The sequence below is a fragment of the Melopsittacus undulatus genome, chromosome 1 (genome assembly GCF_012275295.1).
Source record: "Melopsittacus undulatus isolate bMelUnd1 chromosome 1, bMelUnd1.mat.Z, whole genome shotgun sequence".
NCBI lineage: Eukaryota > Metazoa > Chordata > Aves > Psittaciformes > Psittaculidae > Melopsittacus > Melopsittacus undulatus.
The window spans coordinates 116499040-116525745 of record NC_047527.1 but is presented as its reverse complement, the minus strand read 5'-3'; the positions used below and the strand labels follow the sequence as shown (position 1 = coordinate 116525745).

General features: G+C 41.2%; 2 protein-coding genes across 6 annotated transcripts in view; one reads left to right on the top strand and one right to left on the bottom strand.

The window, feature by feature from the left end:
• Positions 1-11859, top strand: part of MLLT10 (MLLT10 histone lysine methyltransferase DOT1L cofactor) — a 128502-nt gene extending 116643 nt beyond the window's left edge. For 2 of the 4 annotated variants that reach the window (XM_034059949.1, XM_034059945.1), the window contains 4 exons: positions 59-420; positions 7591-7693; positions 8355-8567; positions 10240-11859. In XM_034059949.1, the coding sequence (XP_033915840.1) occupies positions 59-420; positions 7591-7693; positions 8355-8567; positions 10240-10284 (723 nt within the window). In that variant the 3' untranslated portion in view covers positions 10285-11859. Of the gene's footprint in view, positions 1-58; positions 421-7590; positions 7694-8354; positions 8568-10222 lie in introns of all 4 variants that reach the window. The other 2 variants (XM_034059947.1, XM_034059944.1) reach the window with 1 other exon arrangement.
• A 2864-nt stretch (positions 11860-14723) lies between these two features.
• Positions 14724-26706, bottom strand: part of DNAJC1 (DnaJ heat shock protein family (Hsp40) member C1) — a 111969-nt gene continuing 99986 nt past the window's right edge. For both annotated transcript variants that reach the window (XM_034068214.1, XM_034068218.1), the window contains 3 exons: positions 17203-17251; positions 16239-16726; positions 14724-14939 (listed from right to left, as the gene is read on the bottom strand). In XM_034068214.1, coding sequence (XP_033924105.1) covers positions 14871-14939; positions 16239-16726; positions 17203-17251 — 606 coding nt within the window. In that variant the 3' untranslated portion in view covers positions 14724-14870. The remainder of the gene's footprint in view (positions 14940-16238; positions 16727-17202; positions 17252-26706) is intronic.

The following is a 26706-nucleotide window of genomic DNA, read 5'->3' as shown; positions in this document are numbered from 1 at the left end:
TGCTGTTAGGTGAAATCTTATGCAGCTGAGGGAGTTTTGTTGTTTGTTTTTACACCAGGAGATAACCTCCAGCGGACAAAGCACCAGCAGTTCATCAGCTCTTTCCACTCCACCACCTGCTGGGCAGAGTCCAGCTCAGCAAGGCTCAGGAGTCACAGGAGTTCAACAGGTCAATGGTGTGACAGTGGGGGCACTAGCTAGTGGTATGCAGACTGTAACCTCCACCATTCCTGCAGTGCCTGGTGTGGGTGGAATAATTGGAGCACTGCCAGCCAGCCAGCTGGCAATCAATGGAATTGTAGGGGCTTTAAATGGGGTAATTCAGACCCCAGCAACAATATCACAGAACCCTTCTCCTCTCACTCATGCAACCGTGCCACCCAGTGCAACACATCCTCTGCCAACCACGTTAAATAACAGGTAAGAATTTGCTGGTTTTGTTTCCCCTGGTAGTACTTGCTGTTCTTCAGCTTAGCTGGATTTTTGAACTGTCCTATTCAAAACGTACTGTTTCTTCCTTAGCCTGTAGTTGTTCTGCTCCTGATCTGTGAATGAAATTAAGAGGACATTTAGTGGAAGAATGAATAGTCAAGTTAAAGAAAAACTGTTTTCTGTTTAACTTTTGGAAATCCCAGTGTCTGTTTTTTAATCAAGTCACATTTCCAAACAAATGTAATAATGCAAATGTGCTTCAACTCCTTTTTTTTCTTTTTGAGTTCGGAAAACAATATTCTTTCTTCTGCCAATTGTTCTTCCAGGATTAAAGGAGCACTGGAAAAGCTACCATTTGTTGCAGTGAGAAGGGGGGAGGGGAAGAGGAAGAACAGTATACGGTCATGTAATTAAAGATGCAACAGGCATAACTAACTGGAGCGGTAGCACAGTTGCATGGTGTTTTCAGTCCTCTGCATCTCACTCCAGAGACAAAAAAAATGCGTTTTTCAAGTGGTGTTTCTTAAGGATTTTTAAATGCATAAAAGGAGCCATGTTTGAGTGTTTGTAACAACTCTTCCCCAAAACCAGGTATCCTCACTAGCATAAAGTGCTGCTGCCTGAGCTGCAAGGCAAATGGGTAACAAAAGGAGACAGCTGCTTTCCCCCAAGGGGAATGGGCTGCTTGGTCTGGAAGTATTTTGGGATAGAGCAGAGTCTGGGATAACTCATTCTCCCTCCTCCCCCCATCGTATTGTCTTTTGCTTAGGAAGGAGAACTACAGTTCTATGTAGAAAAAAATGCCTGCAAATAGGGAGTGGATTACTTGCCTTTAAGTAGAGTTTATTTTTGGAGATTATGGTGGATTACATGCCAAAAAGGCTATGTGATTGGAATGATGCAAGGGTTCCCTAGTTCTGTAGCTTCTTTTCCCAGTTCTTTCCTTCCTGCTTGTTTGCCACCTCCTGAATGTTTGTGTACCATATCAATGTGTGGTGTTGCTGCAGTAGGCTCATAAAAACTGTATTGTGTTGTTTTGATGTGCCATCGTATTTTCACTGAGGAGGTTCTATTTCTCATAGTTTGTATCATATAGGGACATAAGATTTAGTGGTTAAAAGACATTTTTGTTAATGAAAAGTTGGGTTTTTTATTGAGTATCAGAAGTCTGCTGAAAACACAAGAATTTTACATTACTATACCCAAACTTGTGAGGAGGAGTGAGAAATGCTAGGCAAAATTAGTAAAATTAACCAGTTGTCTAATGCTTTCCACTTTCAGGTAATGCCAAAATATGTTGGTCATGCTGCTGTTTTCTCATACAATATTGTTTATACACAGGTTATATATTTCTGACCATATTGCAGAAGTTTTATCTCAAATTATTATTATTTTTTTATTAATATCTCTCTTAACTGCTTTTACTTTCGAATGTGTAGCCTCATGGTAGACCACTCTGGTTCAGGCAGAATACTGCAACTAGTATCCTGTTCATAAACTCTCGTTCTAATTCTTAGCATAGTCTGGAATACTCGAATGATTCCCTATTTCCTGTTGGTGCAAGCATATGATGTACAACTCTGCCAGCATTTCCATTTCACTATTCCTGTTCTTGCATTATCTCTTTCTGCAGTGCTCCCTCAATAATACTTATATAAAATTAATGTTTATATTAAATTTAAAGGTGCACTTTTCACACCATTCCCTGCTTTATTGAGCTCATGCAGATGATTTGCTGAGCCCCTTGCTTTTGAAGGGTTTCACAATTGCTTCAATTTTCTCTGAGTTTTCAGTATTTCTAGTTTAGAAGGAACTAGTTTCCTCTAGGAAAAAAGTTGAGGCTGAGCAAGCACTAATGCTGATGAGTGCTGATGTGATTATAGCAATGACATGTGCGTTCCTCAGTCCCGTTGCTTCCATTACAAACACTTCAGTGAAAAATGTGTAAAAACTTTCCTGTTGCTGGGAACTAAGTTGTGAGGAGGCTCTGGGATGACTTTGAATGAAGGCAGGAGCAGGGGAAGTATTTTCCACTGCTTGAGATTATTTGCTCTGAATCTGCATGGACACAGCTTGTTCCTGCCACTCTTGAGTTCAGTGCTGTTTCAGTGGCAACTATTTTGACTATTTCTTTAACGTTAAATTCCACTCCAGGTATCACTACTCTTTGAACTAAGTGGGACGGTTCAGTGGTAACAAGCATATGCAGCCATGGAGGTTGGCTGCTGTGCTGCTCTCTGAACCTGGTTAGATTGCATGGTGGTGATCAGTTTGGAGGTGCTTTAAACTGGTATTCACCAGATGATGGAAAGCCACGTGAGAGTTCAGCCCTACTTTCTAACTTAGGTATCTTGAACTGTAATTAAAAGACTTCCCAGATGTTCCTGTAAGTCGTTACTTAGAGTATCCTCCCATGTTCAGAATATGTTTGGATGGTTTTGTGTGAAGGACAGCTAGATTATTCACCCATACAGGAAGACTTTGTGCATATTGTCCATATTCGTGTGAGCTCTAACTGTGGGACATAAGGAGGTCAGGAAACACTGATTTGCACTCTGCTCTTTGAGAGAGTTGGCAGAGAAAACTACTTGAACCTTTTCTGGGAACAAGATGGCTTAATACAGATTGCTCACAACAGGGAGATAAGTAATCTGAGGAAAAAGATAGGATTGTTTCCTTACAGTCTCACAACCAGAGAGGACTGTAGGATGGAGAGTTTCAGGCTGGTCATACACCTTTTAATGAAAGCTAGAAACGATTACCATTTACATTCCAAGCTGAGCTGGTTTAGAAAAGGCTCTGGTGAAGTCCAGTGAACTGAACTGCTGCTTCCGCAAAGAGCAGGAGCTGCAGTGTTTTGTGGCTGAAGGTATTTTCTTTCAAGTGCCAGTACAGAGCATGAGAGGAAGGCAGAGCACATAAAGAGATGGGAGAACAGCAGCAGAAAAGAGGAGTGGAAAGGTAAAACATGATACAGGAATAAAAGAAAGAATGAGATAAGAGAATGAAAAAGTCAGTGGAGAACATCCATTCCAGCATGGAAGAATACAGAAACAGTGAGGTAAAAAGAGAAGAAGGAAATAATGGTAATTTTAGTCAGACTGAAGTTGCTCATTTCTTGCAGGTGTTACAAATATTTTGGATACAGTTTAACTTGAAGCTATTTGAAGGAATTTCAATTAATCAATGAGTGTCATTGTCATTGGTTGAATGTCAAGCATATGCATAGTTCTAGCTTGTTAGGCCTGAGTTTTCCTGTTGTAGCTCAGGAGGAGTTTCCTTGGATAGTGTCATCTCTGCTTTCATCAAACAAACATTGCTAGGATTTATTGGGGAATAAATAGAATGGTGTTACCCATTTTGTTTTCTGTCACGTTAAATCCCTGGTATGAGTGCACCTGAATGTTATGTGCAGTTCTGACTATGGAGTTTCAGAAAATTATATAATTCAAGGGGAAAAACAGTACAGCAAGAATAATCAGAGGCAAAATGGCTTGTACAGGACAAGGTCAGTAGAATTGACTTCTTTGCTGGGGATAAAGACAATTGACAGGAGGTTTGAGAATCAGGAGAGTGGTAAAAGTGATGCTAAAGTAGATGATGGGAAATCATTGATTCATTTAGGTTGGAAAAGACCTTTAAGATGATAGAGCCCAACCTTTAACTTAACTCTACAAAGTCCCTAAACCATGTCCCTAAGTACCACATCTACACGTCTTTTAAATACCTCCGGCAGTGGTGACTATCGCTGCCCTGGGCAGCATTTTCCAATGCTTGACAACCCTTTTGGTGAAGAAATATTTCATAATATCCAGTCTAAACCTCCCCTGGTGCAACCTAAGGCCATTTCCTCTCATCCCATTGCTTGTTACTTGGGAAAACAGACTGACACCCACCTCATTCCATCCTCCTTTCAGGTAGTTGTAGAGAATGATAAGGTTCCCTCCTTTTTTGCAGGCTGACCATCCCCAGTTCCCTCAGCTGCTCCTCACCAGAAGTGTGCCCCAGACCCTTCACTAGCTTTGTTGCCCTTCTTCGGACCTGCTCCAGCACTTCAATGTCTTTCTTGTAGTGAGGGGCCCAGAACTGAACACAGAATTTGAGATGCAGCCTCAGCAGTGCTGAGTACAGGGGGATGATCACTCTCCTGGCCCTGCTGGTTACACTACTGTTGATAAAAGCCAGGATGCTCTTGTCTTTCTTGGCCACCTGGGCACAAGTTGGCTCATGATCAGCAGCCACCAGTCAACACCCCTGGGCAGCTTTCCAGCCACTCTTCCACAAGCATGTGCTGCTCCATGGGGTTGTTGTGACCCAAGAGCAGGACCCAGCACTTTGCCTTGTTGAACCTCATACATTGGCCACAGCCCATTGGTCCAACCTGTCCAGATCCTTCTGCAGAGCCTTCCTGCCTTCCAGCAGATGAACATTCATACCCAGTTTTGAGTCATCTGCAGACTTACTGGGGGTGCACTCGATCCCCTTGTCCAGATCATTGATAAAGACGTTAAACAGAACTGGCCCCACTACTGAGTCTTGGGGAACACCACTTGTGACTGGCCACCAGCTGGATTTAACTCTGTTCACCACCACACTGTGCCTGGCCATTCAGCCAGGTTTTTTTTTACTTATCCAAGCCATGAGCAGACAGCTTCTCCAGGAAAACCCTGGGGGAAGCAGCATCAAAGTTTTCACTAAAGTTCTGGCAAACATCCACAGCCTTTCCCTCATCCCCATAGCAGGTCACCCTGTCATAGGAGGAGATCAGGTTGGTCAAGCAGGACCTCTCTTTCATAAGCCCATGCTGACTGGACCCAATTGCCTGGTTGTCCTGTACATGCCTGGAGATGGCAGTCAGGATGTTCTGCTCCATGACCTTCCCCACCACCAAGGTCAGGCGGACAGGCCTGTAGTTCCCTGGGTCCTCTTTCTGGCCCGTCTTGTAGCTGGGGGACACATTTGCCAACCTCCAGTCAACTGGGACCTCCCCAGTTACCCAGCACTGCTGAGAAAGGATGGAAACTGGCTCTGTGAGCACTTCTGCCAGTTCTGTCAGGTGGATCTCATCTGGCCCCATAGAATTCACATTGACATACATTTCCCATTTCCCATAGGAAATAATAAATGCAGCCCAGCACATGTTTCCCATAGCACTGAGGCCATCCAATGGAGATGAAACAGTTTGTGTTGCTTGCCCTGACCCAGCAAAGAGAATGGTGATGCTATGGTTATTCTCATACTGTCTACTTAGTACAAAGTTAAGTGTTAAAGTGATCCTGGAGCCAGGCTACAATATGCCAACCACTGTAGAAAGGGAAGATACATATTATGTCCTGAAGGACTAAAAGAGTGTAGCCTAACTGTGCAGAACAGTGGCTGATAAAAGTTAATTCTTTGCTAACAGCCAGAACAAGTAATCCTGTTGTCCTGTTGGTCATCCTATGCACATCTTCTTGCTGGCAGGCAAGCACTACTGCTTGTGCCTTCACACAATAACCTCATCTACATTAATATATTAGAGATTGAGAGCAGCCCTGTGGAGAAGGACTTGGGGGTGTTGGTCAATGAGAAAATGAACATGAGCCAGCTTCAGTGTGCTCACAGCCCAGAAAGCCAACCGTATTCTGGGCTGCATCAAAAGGAGCGTGATCAGCAGGTCAAAGGAGGTGATCCTGCCCCTCTACTCTGCTCTTGTGAGACCTCACTTGGAGTATTGTGTGCAGTTCTGGTGTCCTCAACATAAAAAGGACATGGAACTGTTAGAACAAGTCCAGAGGAGGGCCACGAGGATGATCAGGGGACTGGAGCACCTCCTGTATGAAGACAGGCTGAGAAAGTTGGGGCTGTGCATCCTGGAGAAGGCTGCATGGAGACCTCATAGCAGCCTTTCAGTATCTGAAGGGGGCCTACAGGGATGCTGGTGAGGGACTATTCATTAGGGAGTGTTGTGACAGGACAAGGGGTAACGGGTTCAAACTTAAACAGGGGAAATTTAAACTGGATATAAGGAAGAAGTTCTTTACTGTTAGGGTGGTGAGGCAGTGGAATGGGTTGCCCAGGGAGGTTGTGAATGCTCCATCCCTGGCAGTGTTCAAGGCCAGGTTGGATGAAGCCCTGGGTGATATGGTTTAGTGTGAGGTGTCCCTGCCCATGGCAGAGGGGTTGGAACTGGATGATCTTAAGGTCCTTTCCAGCCCTAACTATTCAATGATTCTATAATAGGTAATCTTTCAGTGTGTTTTGTATTGGCTTCAGATCAATTCATTTCCCACAAGATGCAGCTCTTTGTGCAAGCTCTGGCGCAAGGGGAGGGGACAGAAATGTACAGCTGAAGGGCAGTACTTAACCTTTCAGTAACAGTGTAAACCTATGTGAAACTATACCTCAGTAATTCAGAGGGTGTTTTAAATTAGTAAAAGGTAACATTGGTCCCAAAAGTAAATCCAGTTGTCTTCCTGGTCTTCTCTTCCAGAACCACCCTTGTTCTGGCTGTTGGTCTTCAGGGAACTGGCCAGCTGAAGAAACCTTTATTTCAGACCAGTTCTCAGCTGGACCAGTTCCCTGCCCTGTTTCCTAAAGAGCTGCAGCAAGTTTTATGTAGGCATGAAAACAGGGCCTGGGAGTGAAGTAGTAGGCAAGAGGCAGCCTGCTTCATTCCACACAGCACCAGCTCGCCCACTTCAAAGCTGAATGTGTTCGCTAAATTACAGACAAGGTACAGGCAATAGCTGCAGGTTTGAATATAGCAAAAGATGAGAATTAGAAGGAAACCAAGGCGAAGTAAATGCTACTTAACCAAGTATTAAGGGTTGGTGAGAGCTGTCTTATAATGTAAAATCTGGCATTTCCATACAATGAATGCATTTGAAAAAAATGTAGAAACGTAATTATTATCAGTTTAAAATAATGTGCACACTGTAGACTTACATTATAGAGGCAAGATGTTGCTCTTGCTTGGCATAAATGAGACTGGGGTGGTGGTGGTCATGTCTAGGTATGTATCAAAACTGCAGGTGGACAGATTACCTGACAGCATCCAAGCAAAGTGCTAAATAGGAACTGTCTATTTATATACATACTTTGTTTCAGTGGAAGGCTGAAGTAAAAAGTTGCCATCCTTTCATACAAACTACAGTATTACTCTTTCAATCCCTACAGTGCCTCAGGACTAGGATTACTTCCTGACCAGCAAAGACAACTTCTACTCCATCAACAGCACCAGCAGTTTCAGCAGTTACTAAGTAGCCAGCAACTCACATCAGTAAGTTTACCAGTTAATTGCGATTCATTCCTCTGTTGTATCCCAAGGCATGGATAAACTCCATGGATGAATTAGAAAAGTGTTTAACTTCATATTACAGGGCTTGATAACTAGTTTTTCAGTTCCTTCAACCTTTTTGGATCATAGTAATGCTAAATTACAGGGTATCATTGGGCTGTGTGTATTGCTGGAAGAATCACTTCCTAGTGCTTTCAGTCCTGTTTTGCCCTATGTGGACATGGGGGCTTGTATCTCTCAGCATCAGCTGTGGGCAGCAGAGTTTGGGACCATGTATGGGTTCTAAGAATATCCTTGTGAGCTGTCTTTACCTTACAGTATCCGTATAGGCCATTGGGGAACTGGTTTAGCCATTTGAATGGTTAATTGTGTAGTTCTATTACTTTGAGAAACATGGTTTGATGTTCTTCTCAGGCTTAGTTTTGAACTTCTGCTGAGCTACTGATTTCAGGGAATTTTATAGGTACTTTCTTCCCTTTCCAACAGTCTTGTGGAACTTCATTAGTGTAACCTAAATTAGCTGGGATTAGGCTCAGGGTTGCACTGGTTGAAGATCTGGATAAGTGAGAACCCTGGGAGGAGCTATTTTTCAATAACTAATTCTTGATTTATTTTCTGTTTTCCCCTCCTTATATTACTCAAGGAACAACATCAAGCCCTTTTATATCAATTAGTGCAGCAACAGCATCACCACCACCAACACCATCAGTCAGAAGTACAGCAATTGCAGATTACTGGAGGAGCACAGATACCCATAAACAACTTGCTTTCAGGCACACAGGCCTCACCGCTTAATGCAGCTTCTACTAACCCATTCCTTACAATTCATGGGGATAATGCAACTCAGAAGGTGACAGTAAGTATATTTCTCACCTCGTTTTCAATGTAGTTACTTCCATAAGGTAGCTAAAAGACAAGAACCAAGTCGTGTGCTTGAATTTGCAACTCAAGGGCAGTGGATATTTTTGATTTATTTAATCCTTTTCTTGAGCCTTGGCCTGCACCGAACGAGGTTTAGAACTCTTCTGAATGTGTACTCACACCTAACCTGTCTGCTGCACACTCCTGCTTCCTTGGGTCAGGACACCAGTCCTTCTCTTGTAATTACAACTGCAGCCCTAAGCCCCCTTCATCCCACCTTCTTCCCCAACTTTGTGTCCACTATTTTGTAGATCATTCCTTGTATCACCTTACTTGAAGGGTTTGTCCTGGCCAGGCTCCAGACACTGTTGGAGCTGCAGTGATCAGTTGATGACTCAGGAGGTGAGGAGCCCATTGTTGGGAAGGTGAAATAAAATCCTTCCTGGGCAGATAAGGAAACAAGCAAAGATGTTCCATTGTCTTCAGCATTTGCCTATAAGCTCTATCCCCAAAACAGAAATTCTTTCTTCAGGGAGTCAGACAGTAGACTTAATTCACTAAGGGTCATACGGTTAAGAGGGGATGAAGGGAAGGAGTTTGGTTTGTTGTGATGCTGTGGCCACACTGCAAGGTACAGGGCTCCGTGAAGGTCACGCTTCATCCCTGTCACTGACTAACAGGGCTCTGCACAGGGCTTTTGCTCAGTGCCTCACCTTCACTGGGAAATGGTCATGATTTGTTCTGGTATGTTGAATTATCTCCCCTTGTTCTCCACAAATCAGTGAGTGGAATTGAGCAAATGGGATATTCGGGTTATATCAGAACAAACTATTCTCTGTGACCTTAGTTTGAGTTTCTTGAAACGGCTATTAGTAAGTTTGGGCAGTGTGACCAGGCACCACTACTGTATTTTGTAAGTATGCTGTTACAGTCCTAGGTTTTGTTCTTCAAGCAGTTAGCTGTAAACAATTCCAGGAAATCTCAGAACATCTTTTGAAGAAAACTGTTCTTAGAAATAAATTTCTTTTGAAATTGCTTTTATTTATTTAAGGCTGGGATTGAAAGAACCATTTTAATCAAAGAAAGAATTTCTGACAAATTCTCTATTTGCCAAAAGTTTGAATGTTGAAATCTCATTTCTAGTTAGGTTTTCAAGCACTCCTGAATGATCACTGAATGAGATGAGGTTTGTGCTTGGTCCTGTTCAGTACTTGCAGGAAATGTCTTTGTAGCAATATATGACCAACAGACAGTCGTGGCAGGGGCAAGATGGAAACTGTCTGTTCTGATGGAGGAGCATGGGTTTCAGCCCTTTCCAGGAGAGTAGCAGGGATCACCTGGTACTTACCTTGACCATCATGAAGTTCTGAGGAGGGACCAACAGCCAGGAACAGCAACTCTTTTGGAATGGAAGTAGAAGCAAAATTGGTGTTTTCTAATGCTGGCTGCTATGACCTTCCTGTGAGTTGCTTCAGTGTAGGACCATTCCTTTAATTATTCTTTCCTCCTTTTTCTGCTGCAATACATAACAATTCTTTACAGGGCAAAAGTCACCATTCAGGTAGCTCTAGTAAATGTACTCATCTGCTTTTTCCTTTATACGAATTTAATTTTACCTCCCTCTGTATGTTATAATCTGATTTTTAGAAGTATTTTCTCTTACACAGAGGCTCAATGATAAAACTGGACCAGTTGCGTCAGAGAAGAGTTGACGTTTGAACGCTACTTGAGAATTGCACGTCCTGCTGCTAAAGCACTTCATCTGGCTGCAAGCTGCAGTCTGCCTTTCTGCAGATTGAAGAAATGCAACAAGGAACTCTCACTGCGCAGCAAAAGGTTAATCATGTTCATAAGGAGATTTTTGGTAGGCTTTCGTTTGCCTTCTTGTTGCACTAAAATTATGTACTTTTTAATGTTTCAGACTGTGAAGTAGATAAAACTCTGCAAACCATAATTATTTTGTCACTATGATGGTACCAAGTACACAAATTCAACCATAGCGAAACATGTACTTGACTCTTCAGTCCTAATCTTAGAAAGGTAAAGGCTAGAGAACTGTCTCTAGTCCTGCAGTTTTTGGTTTTGGAGCAGTTTTACAAAGCAGACTGACGCAATCCTGCCAGTCCGCTCTGCTGCTGCAGTTGCAGTGTATCCTTTTAGACAAGCTGATGATGGCAGCCGGGACTTGCTCTTTGTTGTTTTTTACACACTTGTTTTGAAACCTGACTCATAAGGGAATCCACTTCTGAACTTTTTATCCCTTTAAGTTCCTGTTGTTATATAGTGGGAATTTTTCCTGAGTAAGAATTACAGTACGGAATCCAAAGTTAGATTTCGGTGTAGGTTTTAGATTCTGAGGTTTTTAAAGGAACCGGAGTGGTTCCGGTCACAGAGTTTTCTTACCAGATGAGAAGGCCACACTGGAAGAAGTATGTGTCGTGTCTGGCCTAAACCAAGTGCCTGTTGCTACCTCCATGTTGATGAAATGGCTGCAAACAGCTGATCATGCACTAGACGTGTCCTTGTTAGCAGCAGGAATCTTCTGTGTTGCACCAGCAGCCTTGTTCTGCCTTTACTAGAGGTGTTTATACCACTGTAGATAGCTCAGGCAGATTGTTACCTGGGTCAATTTTCACTAATAAATTACCAAAAAAGTGAGTTCTTATTGCCCACTAACACTTACCAGTGGTTGAAACGGGTGAACTTGTGTTCCAACGCTCGCGACAGTAGCTGATTGATGGCGTGAGTCTATGCAGTGTGGTGAAGGACAGCTTCAATGGGGTAATGACCACTACCAGTACTAAGGTGGGAGCTATTAGAGGAAACGACCCAGCTGTAATTAGACCTCCACTGTGTACTTACTTGGAAGAACATGTTAATTCTGCAATATGTTTCTTAGTTAAACATTGCACAGTTCTTACCTCATTTCTGTAAATAAAGTTTTGTGAATCTGTTTTGTATTGTGAAGAATTCATAAGAAAACATTGATATTTTGATTTGTAATATTTCTAATTAGTAGATTTAATTGACAAAGTAAAAAAATAATTTATTTTTATATGTTCTGGGGAATTTTTTAAAATGTCACAGATCACTTTTGTAGATACTTTACAAAAGTAACCCAGTGGTTTATTTTACTTACTCAGCCCACTGGTGGATATTCTGTAACAATTTGTACAAAAGGTAAGATGGAAATGTGCTGTTATTTTGACAAGATGTAAAATTCCAAGTGTATGAAAAGATATGTACAAAGCTTTTGTTAATAAACTTTAATAATGTTTATAGTCGTATACACTGCTTGTGTGCACATCAGTCTGGTGGAAGAGCAGACTATTGCTGTTAACATCACAAGACAGGAGCCATTTCAATGGCATGTGACCGCTAACGTTTATTAAGACAAAGTCATTAAAATGTTATGTCAGTTTGTTTCCCAAAGGCCTGATGCAGCTGCAAGGGCTGGACTTGTGCTTGCTGGACATAAAAGTGCAGTTGCAGCCATGTTTTAAAGAGGAATTGCTGAGAAACTGTTGGAACAAGCAGCGGGAAGGTGGTGTTGCCACAGGCCTGTGCCATTTGTGTATTTATTCCATCTGCTCCAAGCCTAGGGATGGAATATCTCTATTTTCCAGTGGGTGAAAGTGGGGTCCTGAATGAAGATGGGTAAGTGAGGAAGCTCAGAACAAACACTAGGGGAATGTGCAATGGCATCTGGCGCAGCGAGAGGCACCACTAATGCCTACCTGGCTCCTCGGCCATCAGGCCTAGAAAAAGTACCCTACACTCTTGGGGTAGCTGATGACTGTTGTATGCTCTTGGGTGCAGAGACTGAGAAAACTGGATGCTTCACTGATTAAACTTGTGTCTAGACACGCTCCAGCACTGGGTGCCACCTTTCTTCTGGCTGTTAGTTGATGCTAAGGAGGGAGAGTATACAGCACCTATAGGCTGAGGCACTGGACTGACTTACACTTCATACTGCTAGACCTGTGAGAAGCAAAGCCCGCCAACATGAGGCCTCCAGGGATTTCTGAGTGGCCCTTTGACGGGACTCACAGACAGCAATGTCCCATTACTGCTGCTTTATTCACAGACCTAAGCTGAAGCCAAAAACTTTACGTGGTTGACAAGAAGTATCAGTCTGTCATCACGTTCCTGTTGGATCAGTACCATAGGAACCAGCAAGTCCTCCTCTGCCTTGCGTGTTTCTTTGACTTAAGAGAGGGATGGCCTGACCTCTGGTCTCAGTCTCCTGGTAAGATGTAGAGAAGTAAGAAAGGGGCAAAATTGGAAATACTTGTGAAATTGTTAAGTTAGGACATTCTTAAAAACCTCCACTTGTTCGAGATGGGTGCCAGAAGCCCAAGATGTTTTACAGCACACATAGTCCTGATGGACCAACAGTTGACAGCAGCGAAATAATGAAAAGGACAGTTCAGACATCTGAACAAAAATCCAATTCGCTAGCCCTGTAAAGAAAGAGACCACATCAAAGCCAAGTTCACGTGAGAGCCAGATGCAATCGAACCCAACCTTGTTTCAATGACTTTGCAGATCCCCACATCAAAGATGATGGGCTGGGGGTTTGATCTGGCACCAGCTCAGTAGAAGCTGATGCTGCTGTCCCTGTGGAATGCCTCTGATGCCAGAGCTGCTGCCCAGCCGCTGGCAGCCAAGTGGGTGGTGACAGAGCTGCCCTCCAGTGTGTTGGGAACTTCTCTGGGTTGTGTCACAAGAGCAGCACAAGCCACATGCGCTGCAGTTCAGAAGGGTTCCATGTTAATGGGTTTCTGAACTTCCTGCTGCTTTTTCCCCAAATCCAGCTTTACTGGCACCAGTGATAACACAGCTTACAGCAGCCAACTATTTCCGGGCAGCCTGCGACACCTCCGATCCTGGTTTATTAACTTTCTCCTTTCAAGCTGTGTGAGCAGGAGCTGCTCTTTCAGCAGTATCACCGTGTGATGTTTAACCGACCCGTTGGTTCTGGTGCCTGTTTTTCATAAGCTGCACTAAAATCTCCCTGTTGGTTTCCATAATATTATTTCTACTCAGATTAATTTTTATATAGTTCCAGTTGTTCAAAGAACACATCTGGAACACTGTAACCTTCTCCAGATACTTCTCCCTTAAAGTTTTATGGGAATGGGATGAAACTGTGTGAAATGTTGATCTGCCAGAAGCAGCACAATCGGCAAAGTTACTGCAGAAAGTCAACAGTGCAAATGGCAGAAAGCTAACAGAGATTCTCAGCCCCCAAGTTCTGATTCAGAGTTCAGGTACATGATCCTCTTTTGTTTTAATCTGGATTAAAACCATGCCGTAGTCCTGGTATTAAATCAGAATTTGAGTGGTAAATAATTCTTTAAAAAAAACAAGTCCTTAATGTTTCTTGCCAAAGACCGATCATTGCTCTGATTTATGGATATAATTTACAGCCCATCAAGTACCCTTTATCCAAGCATTTTAAGCTTTGTGTAGCTTTTCCAAAATTATGAAAAATAGCAACTAAGGAATAATAACTCTTATTACCTATCCTTCAAATATAAAACCTAGGGGATACAAACCCCCCCTCTTCACCCACTGAGGTTAGCTGTAAGTTCTGTTCTGTATTTAAAACCTGGTCATTAAGTAAATGCCTTATATATCTTAATTTCTAATGAAAACATTAAGGCCTTTAATGTTCTTACTCATTTCAACTTTACCAAATGAACAGCACTGTCAAATATCACTGTGGATTAGGCTGCAGGGCTGGTAAAAAACATGTTCTACTGCAGGTGCACATAAATGTCCATGGAAGTTAAGATGAGAAATACTACTACTTTCAAAACATCCAGGTAGGATGACTGGCCACTGCATAGAGCACAGACATGCTTATAAGCACATGGTCTTGGATTTATAGCTGCAAGAAAGAAAAATGTATTGAGTGCAATTGAGTTCAATTCCTCGTGTGCTGCTGAACAGTTTCAGATCAATTCTCTCTTCGAAACACATACAAATTCTTTATATTCTGCACAGGCACTGGCTGTAAACCCACCCAAGCCAGTGTGGGTTTTCCTGAAGGACCACTAATTTTTAAGGTGCTGTTATCACCCATCCACATAAGCAGCTCTCCAACACAAAAATACACCTTTGCTTCTTCAACACACAAACCAGGTAAGATGGTATAAGATTTATTAATATTCTCTTTTACTAAGGCACATGACGTATAGAAATACTGAGGTACAAAGATGCAGTTTCCTGCACATGAGATTTAAAACCTCATTTTGACAGAGTTGAGCTACACCTCTTCTGCTCAGAACATTCAGCTTTTAGCCATTTTTTTCTTTTGTACCAGTTCAACAAGCAGCTTGTATCTTGCTATGCACTCCTCCTAAAAGGAAAAACAAAACTGTTAATCGGTGTTTTGATATTTTACTATTCCTTTACAGCTATACATGCTAGAAGAGCTAGGTTCTGGGGCTCCTGAGGTTTGTTTTGGGGTTTGGTTTAAAGTTGTGCACTGAATTTGAGAAGGAGAATTTACATCTAGTGAAGAGCGGATTAGAAAAAATGAACTTGCAGTTTATCACAGAATCATATGAATGTTTTGGGATGGAAGGTACCTTAAGGCTCATCCAGTTCCAAATCCCCTGCCATGGACAGGGACACCTTCCACTAGACTACGTTACTCAAAGCCCAGTCCAACCTGGCCTTGAACACTGCCAGGGTTAGGGCAGACACAACTTCTCCAGGCAACCCATTCCAGTGCCTCACCATCCTTATGTTCTTACTTTTTAAATATTTTTAATATACATCTAAATTTACATTTCTTAATGGATATTTTATCTCTTTAAAGAGCACAAAACCCCAAGAAAATAGTTGGCTGGTACTTCTTGGCAATGACTGTAACAGCAATTATGAAACAGTTGCATTTTAATATCTATTTCAGAACAGTTCTGGCAAAGTGATCCTGCAGGTTGGTGAGGACAAGCCTTAATGGGCACTAACATAGAAGCTACCAACATCAGATACTACTGAACAGCTTCAGAGCCAGGGAAACAGTCCAGTTCCCTCCTCGTTTCCTGCTCTCACACTGTGTTGAGCACAAATCAAATGGGGATTTTCTGCAGCTACAATGCCTGAGGCAAGCACACTACACTATCACAACTGCTACGACATCTAGCACAGACCAACTATATCAGTGACAATGCTATTTGAAAAAGATTATACTTACAAAAAGGACATTAGATTATTGAGCATTTAACACTTGCAGATGGATTACTTATTTTTGTTTGTTCACTGAGTTGGGTTGAGAAGCGTACTGTAAAAGTGTAAGCAAAGCGGCTCACCAACGTTTGGTTACTAAGTTTGAATGAAAATTTGTTTTAAAATCTAATTTGTCCTGCAACTGAAGACCTGAAAGGCAGAGGAGAGGGAAGTACTTTAAATGGAACAGGAGGCATTTCAACATCTTCTGTAACAGATCAAACAAACTGAATTATGTGAAAATGTATTTTAAAATAAAAGCAACAACCATGCCAGTAACGCTTCTTAGGTTGATTGTGGCTGGATTGCTAGGCTAAGTAAAGACCTCACCTTTCTGCACACACCCTAAGTTCTTAAGGTAATCATAAATGGGTAGAAATCACGTTTCCCCTCTATGCTACAGTTCAAACAAAGCCAAGTGTACCTTGTTTTTTCCAGGAACACACTTTGCTATTTTATCCCAGCGCTCCGATGTTCCCTTTGGATACTGCTGCAAGGCCAGTTCAAGAAGTTTCTGTTGATTTTGAGTCCACAGTTCTTCCGGGGCACGGCTTTTCTCTCTTCTTCTACTCTCATCATCACTCTCTTCCGCTTGCTCGGTGTTACCAAAATCCTTCTGGCGCCTTCCCCTGCCCTTCTCTTCCGGTACCTCTTTTGTGGCTGGCACGGTCATTTCAGGGGCTTTGACAACTTTTCGTTTGCGGTGTCTAGTTTCACTTGCAGTGGTCTCCTTTTGATCCGTCTGGACATCCATCTGCTCTGGGATGTGACTGTAGCTCACCATCGCTTCCTCCTCCTCTTCTTCCTCCTCTCTTTCTCGCTGGGTGATTATGTGGTCTGGCAAATTCACGTTGACTTTGACATTCTTGGAGTTCTGGGCCAGTGTTTTAAGCTCAGAGAGCCTAATGGTACCTGTTATAAGTATTGTCATACTTGTAGGTAAATAAATCACAAGAAGGGAAATGCTCAAATACTGAATACTGGGAATAGCACAGAGAGGAAAAAAAGCTCTTCTGGATTAACAGTTTAAGGAAAATGCTTATTGAGAAATCAAGATACTTGTTACGAAGCAATGAACTTTGCCAGTTCTGAACTTGTCTGGTATATGTGAAATACTAATAAATTACCACACTGATATAAACAAAGATAACAGCCTGAACAAATGAACAAAACCCCAGAACTGAGTAAGAAAGCCCGGGAGGATGCAGTTAAAGGGAAACATTCCCTCAGAATAACCATCAGCTCTTTGCTTGGTTCAAAGTAAGGCAAGAGGGCAAAAGTCCCCAAGGAAAGCACACCCTGGAAGGTACAAAAGCACTGCATTTGCACAGTTCTAATTCAAACACAGGGTTTCTTATAAGCATCACTGAGGATCTAGCAGCACACACCTGGTGTATATGCAACAGAATCCTTCAGCTGTTTGGCTTTCATGGTAACCTGCATGAAAACAAGAAAAAAAGGGACTATTAAAAATATATTATGTGGGCTATTGAAGAAGTCATTAGCATTTCACTGCAAGACAACACTGAACATACATTAAAGATGGTGACACTGATGTTCTTCTGCTGGCCTGGTTCCCACATTGCCAAAAGTAAGTTTCTACACTTTGTCCTTTCTAAAAGACATTCCTTGCTTATAGAAATGTTGCAAGCTACACGTTTCTATTACTACCACCATTATACATCACAGTCGATTGCTAAACCCTAATTTTCTAACCTAAAAATACCACAAGGAGACAGGGGAAAAGGAAACAAATGAGTTATCTTCCATCTATTAGTTTCTCAATGCTGAACAAAAGAACAAAATAACCCACACAGGTCTGGGTTATGAAGCACACTAATGGATACAAACTTGGTCCCACAATAACATGTAACAGTTTAACTGCCAAACCAGACAAGACACCTCCCAAGTCCTGGTATTTCAGTGAAAAAAGTTTATTACTGAGAACGCAAAGGATGAAGAGCTGATGCTTCAGCCCCTCCATGTACACCAAAATCTATATCCTGGGAGAAAAGTAACACCGGGTTTAGCATTTTCATTTTAACCTAAATAGGAAAACTTGTTTTCTCCCCACTCAGAATGGGAGCTTCCCCGTTCCAGGTTTCTAGACCTCAGTGCAGATAATAAAGTGCATTTAAAATTAAGATCCTTTTAATCACTTAGCATATGCGTTACATCAAATGATCTAGAGTTCAAAGTTCAAGTACCACATAACAGCATCTTAAAATTAGAACTCAAACAAGTATGCTTTTTAATTCCTAAATATGTTTTATGAAGACCTGATTTTGATTTCAGTTTTTTCAAGATGAGGTCTTTGTGAAAAAGCTGGAAATTGAAATCAAGTGAAAATTAAGTGGTCTGAGCCACCCATATCAAGTAAAACTTCCAGGCAACACTCAATCAGAAACGATACTACCTGGGACAGGTAACCTGGGTTTCCTGCTAGGTGAACCTGGGACTTCAGATGTTAACATCCATTTAGTTTAAGGAAAACTAAAAAAGTACAACATCTACAAAGTCAGAAACTCCTCCACATGGAATCATATTTACCCACCATATGGATCAGTCAGGCCTTCATAGCCACAGCACAGGCCTCTGCTGGTTTAGCTAACTAATGTTTACACTGACAGTGACCCTCTATGTAGAGAAGGGGGTTCTACAGCTATTTGCTGGAAGGAGAAAATACAAAGATTCAGGCGTTTTGTCCTATGACAAGATTCATGAGCAAGTACTTCAACAGTTAAAATACTGTGATACCATCTGCTTCAAGTCTGTCTGGTTCCTCCTACCCACCTTTCTGCCCCTGAAATTGCAGTACTTTGCTCTCAAAACAGGCAAGTGCTGGATCTCCTTAACAAAATGATGGCAAGACTTAACAAGGCAAAGTGGTCTATTTTCCTTGCAAATTAAGCCTCATTTTCTGGAATGATTAAGTTTAAATGCAAACTCTGTGAACAAAAGAAATCCAACTCTAATTAACCAAAACCTTTATCCAGGGGTAAACATCTGGCATAGAAACTTCCAGTTTCTACTGCTGCAGTATGATAAACTTTTCATTGTTAAAGAGAAATCTCAGAAATGAACAGATCATTTTACATGTCACCAAGTCTGTGATCTGTATGATCATGATTTTGAAACAACGGGATGGATCCTCTTTGAAACAGGTGGTCTGTAATAGTAACTGCCTTCCTTGAAGAGTTCATAGTCTAAAATAATCCAAATCAAAAAGTTTGCCTTCCGTTTTCGTTTTTAGCAGTGTCTCTGTAGGGCCACCACTTTACAAGGCTTGGTGGAAGGGAATCCATTCTTGACTGCTGAGCAGAATGGATCCTTAGTGGTGCCCTGTGATGCATCTCTTAAATAGAAATTGAGTTACACAAACTGGATTATGATAGAACATTTTGAAAAGAGAAGATCTTTTCATGCAAACACGTAGCTGATCCTTTAATGCTTACTGCAATGATGCAGTGGGCTCATTGTGGATATGAGAAGGCATTATCTATGTTCATGCGTTCCAGAAAACAGTTTCTAAACCATTGTGCTATTTTAAAGAAGTTCTTTCCAAGATCTACAGCCTACTCATAAGTCCAAGAAGTCAGGAAAAAGAAGATTCCCTGAACAAAACAGAGCAGAATAAACTGCAAGCAAAGGCAAGGACAAGGCAAACTGACCGAGCTGCTACCTCAATGGCAATGTTTGGTTTCCTCTGTGTTGAACCTCTGATGTTTTTGAAGGTTGGCAATTACCATTTTATCTTTCAAACTGAGACTGGACACCCAACATAAAGGTTGCGTTGGAAGTAGTGTGAATCAATATGCTGGATTCAAGTTTCCTTTACAAGACAGATGTTCCCAAACTAGGTTAGAGTAGGTAGCCCATGATAGATACATATTTTGCAGCATATTACACCTAACTGAATTAGAATCTAAACCAGCCCTAGAACAGTGAAGGATTTTTGTTTATTCCTAGATCCTAATGGCACTTCCATTTCCCCATTCATGCAAAAACTTCAGAAGTAACAGTGCCACAGGTTATCTTATTTTGGATAACTTCAGCCATTAATAACTTGGTAAACCCAGATGTAGCATTTGTAGGAAGTTACTCCATTTGTCACATCTAGTGTTTCCAAGACTGTCTCTTTTGAAGGCATTAGGATAATCTGTCTGTATTTTGATGGACTTTCAATTTGAACATTCACCTGGTAAGCTGGAAATAAAAACCGTATGGTTTAGATACTGAAAACCTTCAAACACTGCAAGCACCTGCAGTTCACATCAATTTTGACAACTCATCAAGCTTCTTACAGCTTTACTATCACCATTCACAGGTTACATGAGAAGATTATTTGTTTATTATTGTCTCTCCTTTTTTCTTTTGGCAGATTTCCTCTACATACAGATGATTTTGCAAGTCCTTTTCCACATGCTCTGTATGGTTCATGTTTACTCCAGCTCTTTGCAATTTAAGTACAGGTATAGCTCATTTAGACTTCAGATTTATTTGTCCATCAGCTTCAACTGTCATTGCTGTTAAAGATGCTGACACAGGGCAAGAATCATAACATGTCAGTATTAAACTACAAAGGATTATTAGGAATCCAACCTATGGAACATAGGAATTGTATTTCAATTTGATCTGTTTGAGATTAACCATTTCTCTTGCCACTCAGACTTGCAGATTCTTCTGTTGCCAGTTCCTCCATACTTCCTGACATCCTTAATATCGGTTTAAGTTTCCTCTCCAGTGGTGAGTAGTGTTAGCTACCAGCTGGTTCTTAACAGTGATTTTAAAACAATAAATCACTAAGTTATACAACAGAAGCTACTCCATTGCTTTCTCTACTCATTTTCTTATCTTGCTTGTATTACCACTTTTTCATTAGGTAACACATAATGTACTTGGCAATACTGTTATTCAAAGTATGAAGCAGTTGTAGAACTACTCATCCGGTTATTACTACTGATTGTTCTTGCATAAAGCTTTAAAAAAACCACAGTTTTCATGTATATTAAATAATGAGTATTATCATGCTGAGAAAACTCAGATGGAAAAAAGAAGCTTATAGAAGGTGGAAGTGAGGACAGGAGGCCTGGGAAGAATACAGGGACATTGTCCAGGAAGCTGAGGATCAGTTCAGGAAAGCTAAGGTCCGGTTAGAATTGAGTCTGACCAGGGATATCAAACATAACAGGAAAAGCTTTTATAGGTATGTAGCAAACAAAACAGACTAGGGATAATGTGGGCTCTCTCCAGAAGCTATTGGGAAAACTGGCTACCCTGGATTTGGAGACAGTTGAAGTTCAAGTTAGATGTAAAGAAGTTCTTTACTGTTAGGGTGATGAGGCACAGGAATGGGTTGCCCAAGGAAGCTGTGAATGCTCCATCCCCAGCAGTGTTCAAGGCCAGGTTGGATGAAGCCTTGGGTGATATGGTTTAGTGTGAGGTGTCCCTGCCAATGGCAGGGGGTTGGAACTGGATGATCTTAAGGTCCTTTCCAACCCAAACCAGTCTATGATTCTATGACTGTGAAAAATTGTGCTAAAAGCCTGCTGTTATTGACAAGAGCTTTCACCAGAGCATTAGCCAGCCCTTATGAAATCCTGGGTCTGGGGACACCTTAAATAATAAGGATCAAGACTGTGAAATTGATTTAAACCAGAAGAACAGAAGAGGGCAGATCTCATATTCCTGCAAGTATCTGTAGTGCTGAACAGACACACTGCATTATTCTAAATGAATCAACTTCAAATGTTGGTGTTTCTATGCTCAAATAACCCTGTAGTCCCTCAGGGAAAACAGAAGTCACAAATAAGTCAGACAATCACAAGCACAGGGGAACAGATTTTCTTAGACATATAAAGATGACCAAAAAAAAAAAAAAGAAAAGAAAAAGGTTGGATGCAAGCAGTCAAATTGCTGAAGTAGAAATCAAACCATCTTACTATAGACCTACAGAAAGAAGCTGCAGGAACAGTTTGCTTCCAAGGACTCCCTTCTGAATTCAGTTTCAATAGCTCTTCAGCCACAAAAAGATCTTACTGAAAGCAAGTGGGATTAGAGGGATGATTTATGTGATGAAAGCCAGACAGAGCTGGTTTCCTCCTGGACTGCTGACAATTAGTCCAGATTACTAGAGTAGCTGCTACTCAACAAGACACCTAGCAGTAAAAACATTCCTCATCGTGACCATCCAGATATTCTCATTACCCTGCACACCTGCCAACTCTTTCAGATGGGACAATCAATGCTTCAGAGGTGCACAGGATTAAAAGAAGTATTACCCAGAGTCATCTTAAAAGACCCAGTAGCACAGGCAAAAGAAAATTTTGCTATCACATGCATGAGAAGCTCCTTTTCATCCTGCAGGGAAGGCAGGCATAAAAAAAGCACAGAACTGTGACAGACCTAGAGGGAAAACCCTGTAAAGAGAGATACAGTGATCCTACTGATGCCAGAGAAACAGCCCTTTTGCAGAAGATGAAGAGCAGTTCACCATTTGCACAGCATCAGCCACCAGCCCATTCAGCTGACCCCTCCAACACCCTGACCAGCCCAGCTTCACAGGGCACACACCAACAGGGGTTTGAAGCCTCTGCCTATCTCTTGGCAATCTTCTGTGGGCAATAATCTACCTTCCTTCTCTGGATAGGATACCACTTTGCTGAGGGTTGCCCCAGATAACTACAGAAGGATGTCACATTGGGGAAACCAAGTGACACGGATTGTTTGCCTTCTACAAACCCCACACCATTTTCTCGGAATGTTGTCGGAACACAAGGGGCTTGTCCTTCTGCAATTCCTTCTTGCAAGGAAGGATGACGTGTTATTGTGCTACTGAAAACTGGAGGTCCTGATAGAATGGTTTACTGTTCTTAGCATCTTCCTGAGCAGTTCTCTGAATATCTACTAAAGCTGCCACAGTTTCTCAGCATCAACTATCACAAATTTGCCAGTCCCAGCAGCAGTGTTCTGTTCACCCTCCTGGTATCTTCCTGCATGCTCTCTGTCCAGTTACGTTGTGCAAAAATACCAAGATCTGTAGGATTATGGAAAAAAATGCTGTGGAGACAGTCTGTGAGTAGTTGAGGCTACTATGAACAGTGAGGAATTTCTTGAATCTCTTAGGCTAAGGAGTTATAATCACATCTTTCTCATAAAAGCAAAGCCAAACACAGCAGGATTTTCACACCTTCCTAGCTGTGTCCAAGCAGCAGGTTTTTGCAAACCAAACCTTCCAGACTACCACAGAATATATTGCCAGATTTGAAGTTCTCCACTTCAAACCAAAACGCTACCTGCAGCACTGAGTTGTTTTTCCAGTATAGATCTAAATAACTTTTTCATAGCAACCACAGTTGTATCAAGAACTGCTTAACCTAAGTCAGACAACAATAATGACCCTTTCCTTTATTTTCACGTGCCAATACCCAAAATTTGCTGCTTTATAAACTGCCCTCCCTCCAGACAGTAAAAAGGCTGCTAAAATTGTCTTCCAGTACTAACAGATCGGTGAAACTTCAAATACTGAAGCATCAAGCCAAGTAATTCTGCATTTTCACAAGTATCCTAATTTGCTTACACCTCAACTTACTAGACCTCTTGAAATGATGTTTCAAACCAGAAGACGCAGCTTTGTTTTGGCACTGCTTATAACAGTTTGCTTAGTACATTGTTACCAGCTTTCCCCAAAGTATGTAGCATAACTAGCCTTCTTCCACTGTTTAAATCACGTGTTGAATTTAGTGCTAAAACAGCAAATGAGTATTTTAAGGACAATATGCTTTTATTCTCAAAAGAGCTAAGAAACATTAGGAATTTAACTGAATTTGCTTAGGCCAACTAATAGCAGACTGCAACAGCACAGTCTTCTTATGGTTATGGATTCTGAAGCTCTGTGTGACTCTGAACTGTGTCACAGCAGATGGAGAAGGGGTAGCCATATCCTCAGAAATCCCCCCAGAACTGGGAGCTTAATTATGAGGCAGTTTAAGAGGTGGCCTTCAAAAAAGGCAAACTTGGTCTATATCTCCACACAAGGAACACTAGCAGGTCTCCAGTTTGAGTGCCCAAATACCCAAACAGTTAATTTAAAGCAGCAGCAGAATTGTTCCTTCCTTCAGGAAACACAAAGAAGAACTCAGTAGCTGGAACTGTCAGGATGTTGGGAGGGAGACTTCATAACATGCTTTTTTTTGTCTGTTGAAACCCATGTTTGAGAATCTTAAGCTCACTACTGTGGGTCCCAACATAAGAGAAGAGCTTGGCTCAAATGCAACAACTTCTTGGACATCTGATTTCATGGCTGTTAATGCAAAATGCATTGCCCTTCCTGAGAGTCAGATGATTTGAATTCTGCAGTGGAGTTCAAACCCAGCTCACGAGGATGCATGTGAGACATTTACATTAATTCCAGCGACTCTAAAAAGTTGCAGCATCAATTTGGTGCCTGCTCCCTTCTGTAAAAAACTTTCTCCTTTACGTGAGAAGAATGCTCTTTTCACTTAAAATGAATCCATTTTGCATTTGGGTCTGCCAAACCCATAGGGACAACTGTAGGACTGCGCTGAAGAAAACTTTGTGCAATGAGTGAACTGCATACGGCGACCACCTTTTCCTCCTCTCCAAGTATCAACAGAGACATTTTAGTGTGTGGGATTAGACAGGTATTTTGAAGATCTCACTCTCAGAATGAGGGATCTACATGACCTGCACGCAATCTAAATCTCATCTTAGATATTCATAACCTCTTCTGGACCTCGATCCAGAGGTAGGTCTTTATACTTCAATAAGCAACTGGAAGAACTATTGATTACATAAATATATGCAAGTTGCTAAGGGTGAATATTTCAGAATATCCATGACTGGATTGTACAGTAAGTGAGTTAACACAGATATAGTATACAAAATGAAATGTAGAACAGACTTAGGAAAACAATCTCCAGAAGCAAAAAGCTTATAAATTAATGAACTTTTACATATGGGTCATTTCTCATATAGATGTTTTCTTACTGGCAAGGTAACGAACTTGCATTTGTCAAAAACAGGCATATGAAGTACAGTGAGAGTGAACTCATGCAGTGAGACCTAAAGGCTGAAACTGTTGCTTGGGCATACAAGAGACACCACAAAATAAGCACCCACACAAACCTTTTGCTTTCAGGTTTCATGATGATTCAGAAAGTCTGCTCAAATATAGCCACCTGTCTATTGTTTTGCTGTCTACCTTAGTGTTTTTCTGTACAGGCAGCTAATCCCAATCAGTCTGTTTTTGCAACACAAATGCATGAGATTAGTGACTGCAAGAGCAAACAGAATCAGCTTAAATCCTGTAAGACAAGTGACTGATATGACTTCACAAGTATGAAACCTGAGATTTCTTTGCCTTTAATTTAAAGAACCTGTACCTAATAATCACATTAAAGTCTGTTTGGCATGCCAGACAGCTTTTACTTCCTCTGTTATTTTTACAATTTGAACGTCCTTTGTAGTTTCTGAAATTCATTTATGCCTTTCAGCAAATATTTTTTTTAACTTTTTATCTATAAAGGTAGGTACTGTCCAGTACAATCCACTTCTTGAATTTCACATCTAAGTGCTTCTTCTCAGTTTCTGAATTCAGCAAAAGCTGACAATCATCATTATGAATCTTCATAAGGCTTAGCATTTGTCAAATCAAACAATGTGAGTTTTGCAGAATAGTAGACTTGAAACTCCATTCATTATTTATACTATGTTATAAGGGTGTCCACACTGCTTAGGAAATTCAAACATAACTCTTAAATTTTGTTTTAAAAGGTCAATTATTTCCTTAAGTATTGGAGGAGAGGAATGAGAACTAACCCTGAAGCAACAAATTCAGCAAGGAAAATGGGTCAAAGAACAGATGTTTAGAGGATGACAGAGAGCACTGGTACAGGTAACCAGGTCAGCAGACAGGAATCCTGATTAGAGTTAACTGAACTCCATTTCCCTTTCATAATCAAAATACTTGAAAAATCTAATTTATAACACCAGCCAACTGCAATAAAAATTACTTTAAAAGCTGTAGAAGCTTTCAGTTGTGAAAGCAATACGATTTCATTAGAGTAAGCCGGTTGAAAATCATCTTTATGGGAAGAGATTGCTAAATCCCCATATGCACAAATTAAAATGACAATTAGCAATTTAAATAATTAAACATACTGATAAAATGAGCACAACTTAACCTCATCTATTTTGGGTTGATTATTCATTGGCTGTTAAAAGATGTCTTCCTAGAGAGAGACAAGATCCTATATTTAACATGACAAAAATTAAAAGTAATAAGCCTTCTCACAGTATGCCTGCACCATAGTTGCAAGCTTAACCTAGCTCCAAGCTGAAAAGCACAGGAGTATGTTGCAAAGATATTTATGCTGATATCACATGAAGCAGCCTAAACAGAAACAGTAGAGCTGAATGAGCTCAGGGGCACTACAGCATGGACACAACAGTTTATTGTTGGATTTTGGCTGGCAGTTTCCCAGTGGCCTGCAGCACACTGTATGGATGTACCTGTCTGGACTGGGAATCTGGCAGACATACCCATATAATGGGCCTTATAGTAACTCTTATTTCTGCAGTATTTTGGGAAATAACAGTTAACAAACTTACATGTATACAAAATCCCAATTTGAGTGTAGTAGAAAACAAAATCTGAAAGAACACTTTGTTAGGCATGACTGAATTTCAGAACACTCAAGCTAAGGTATCCTAACCAACTGCAGGACTATCTGGCTTTAATTTTACATTTCTTAGAATGATTCACACATGCTTCCAATTGTAGGGAAGGTTTTGTTTCCTTCCCCTTTCCTCCTAGATAGCTTGCATTTGCTAGTCTAATCATAGACCATATGAGGAGAAGGACCTAACCT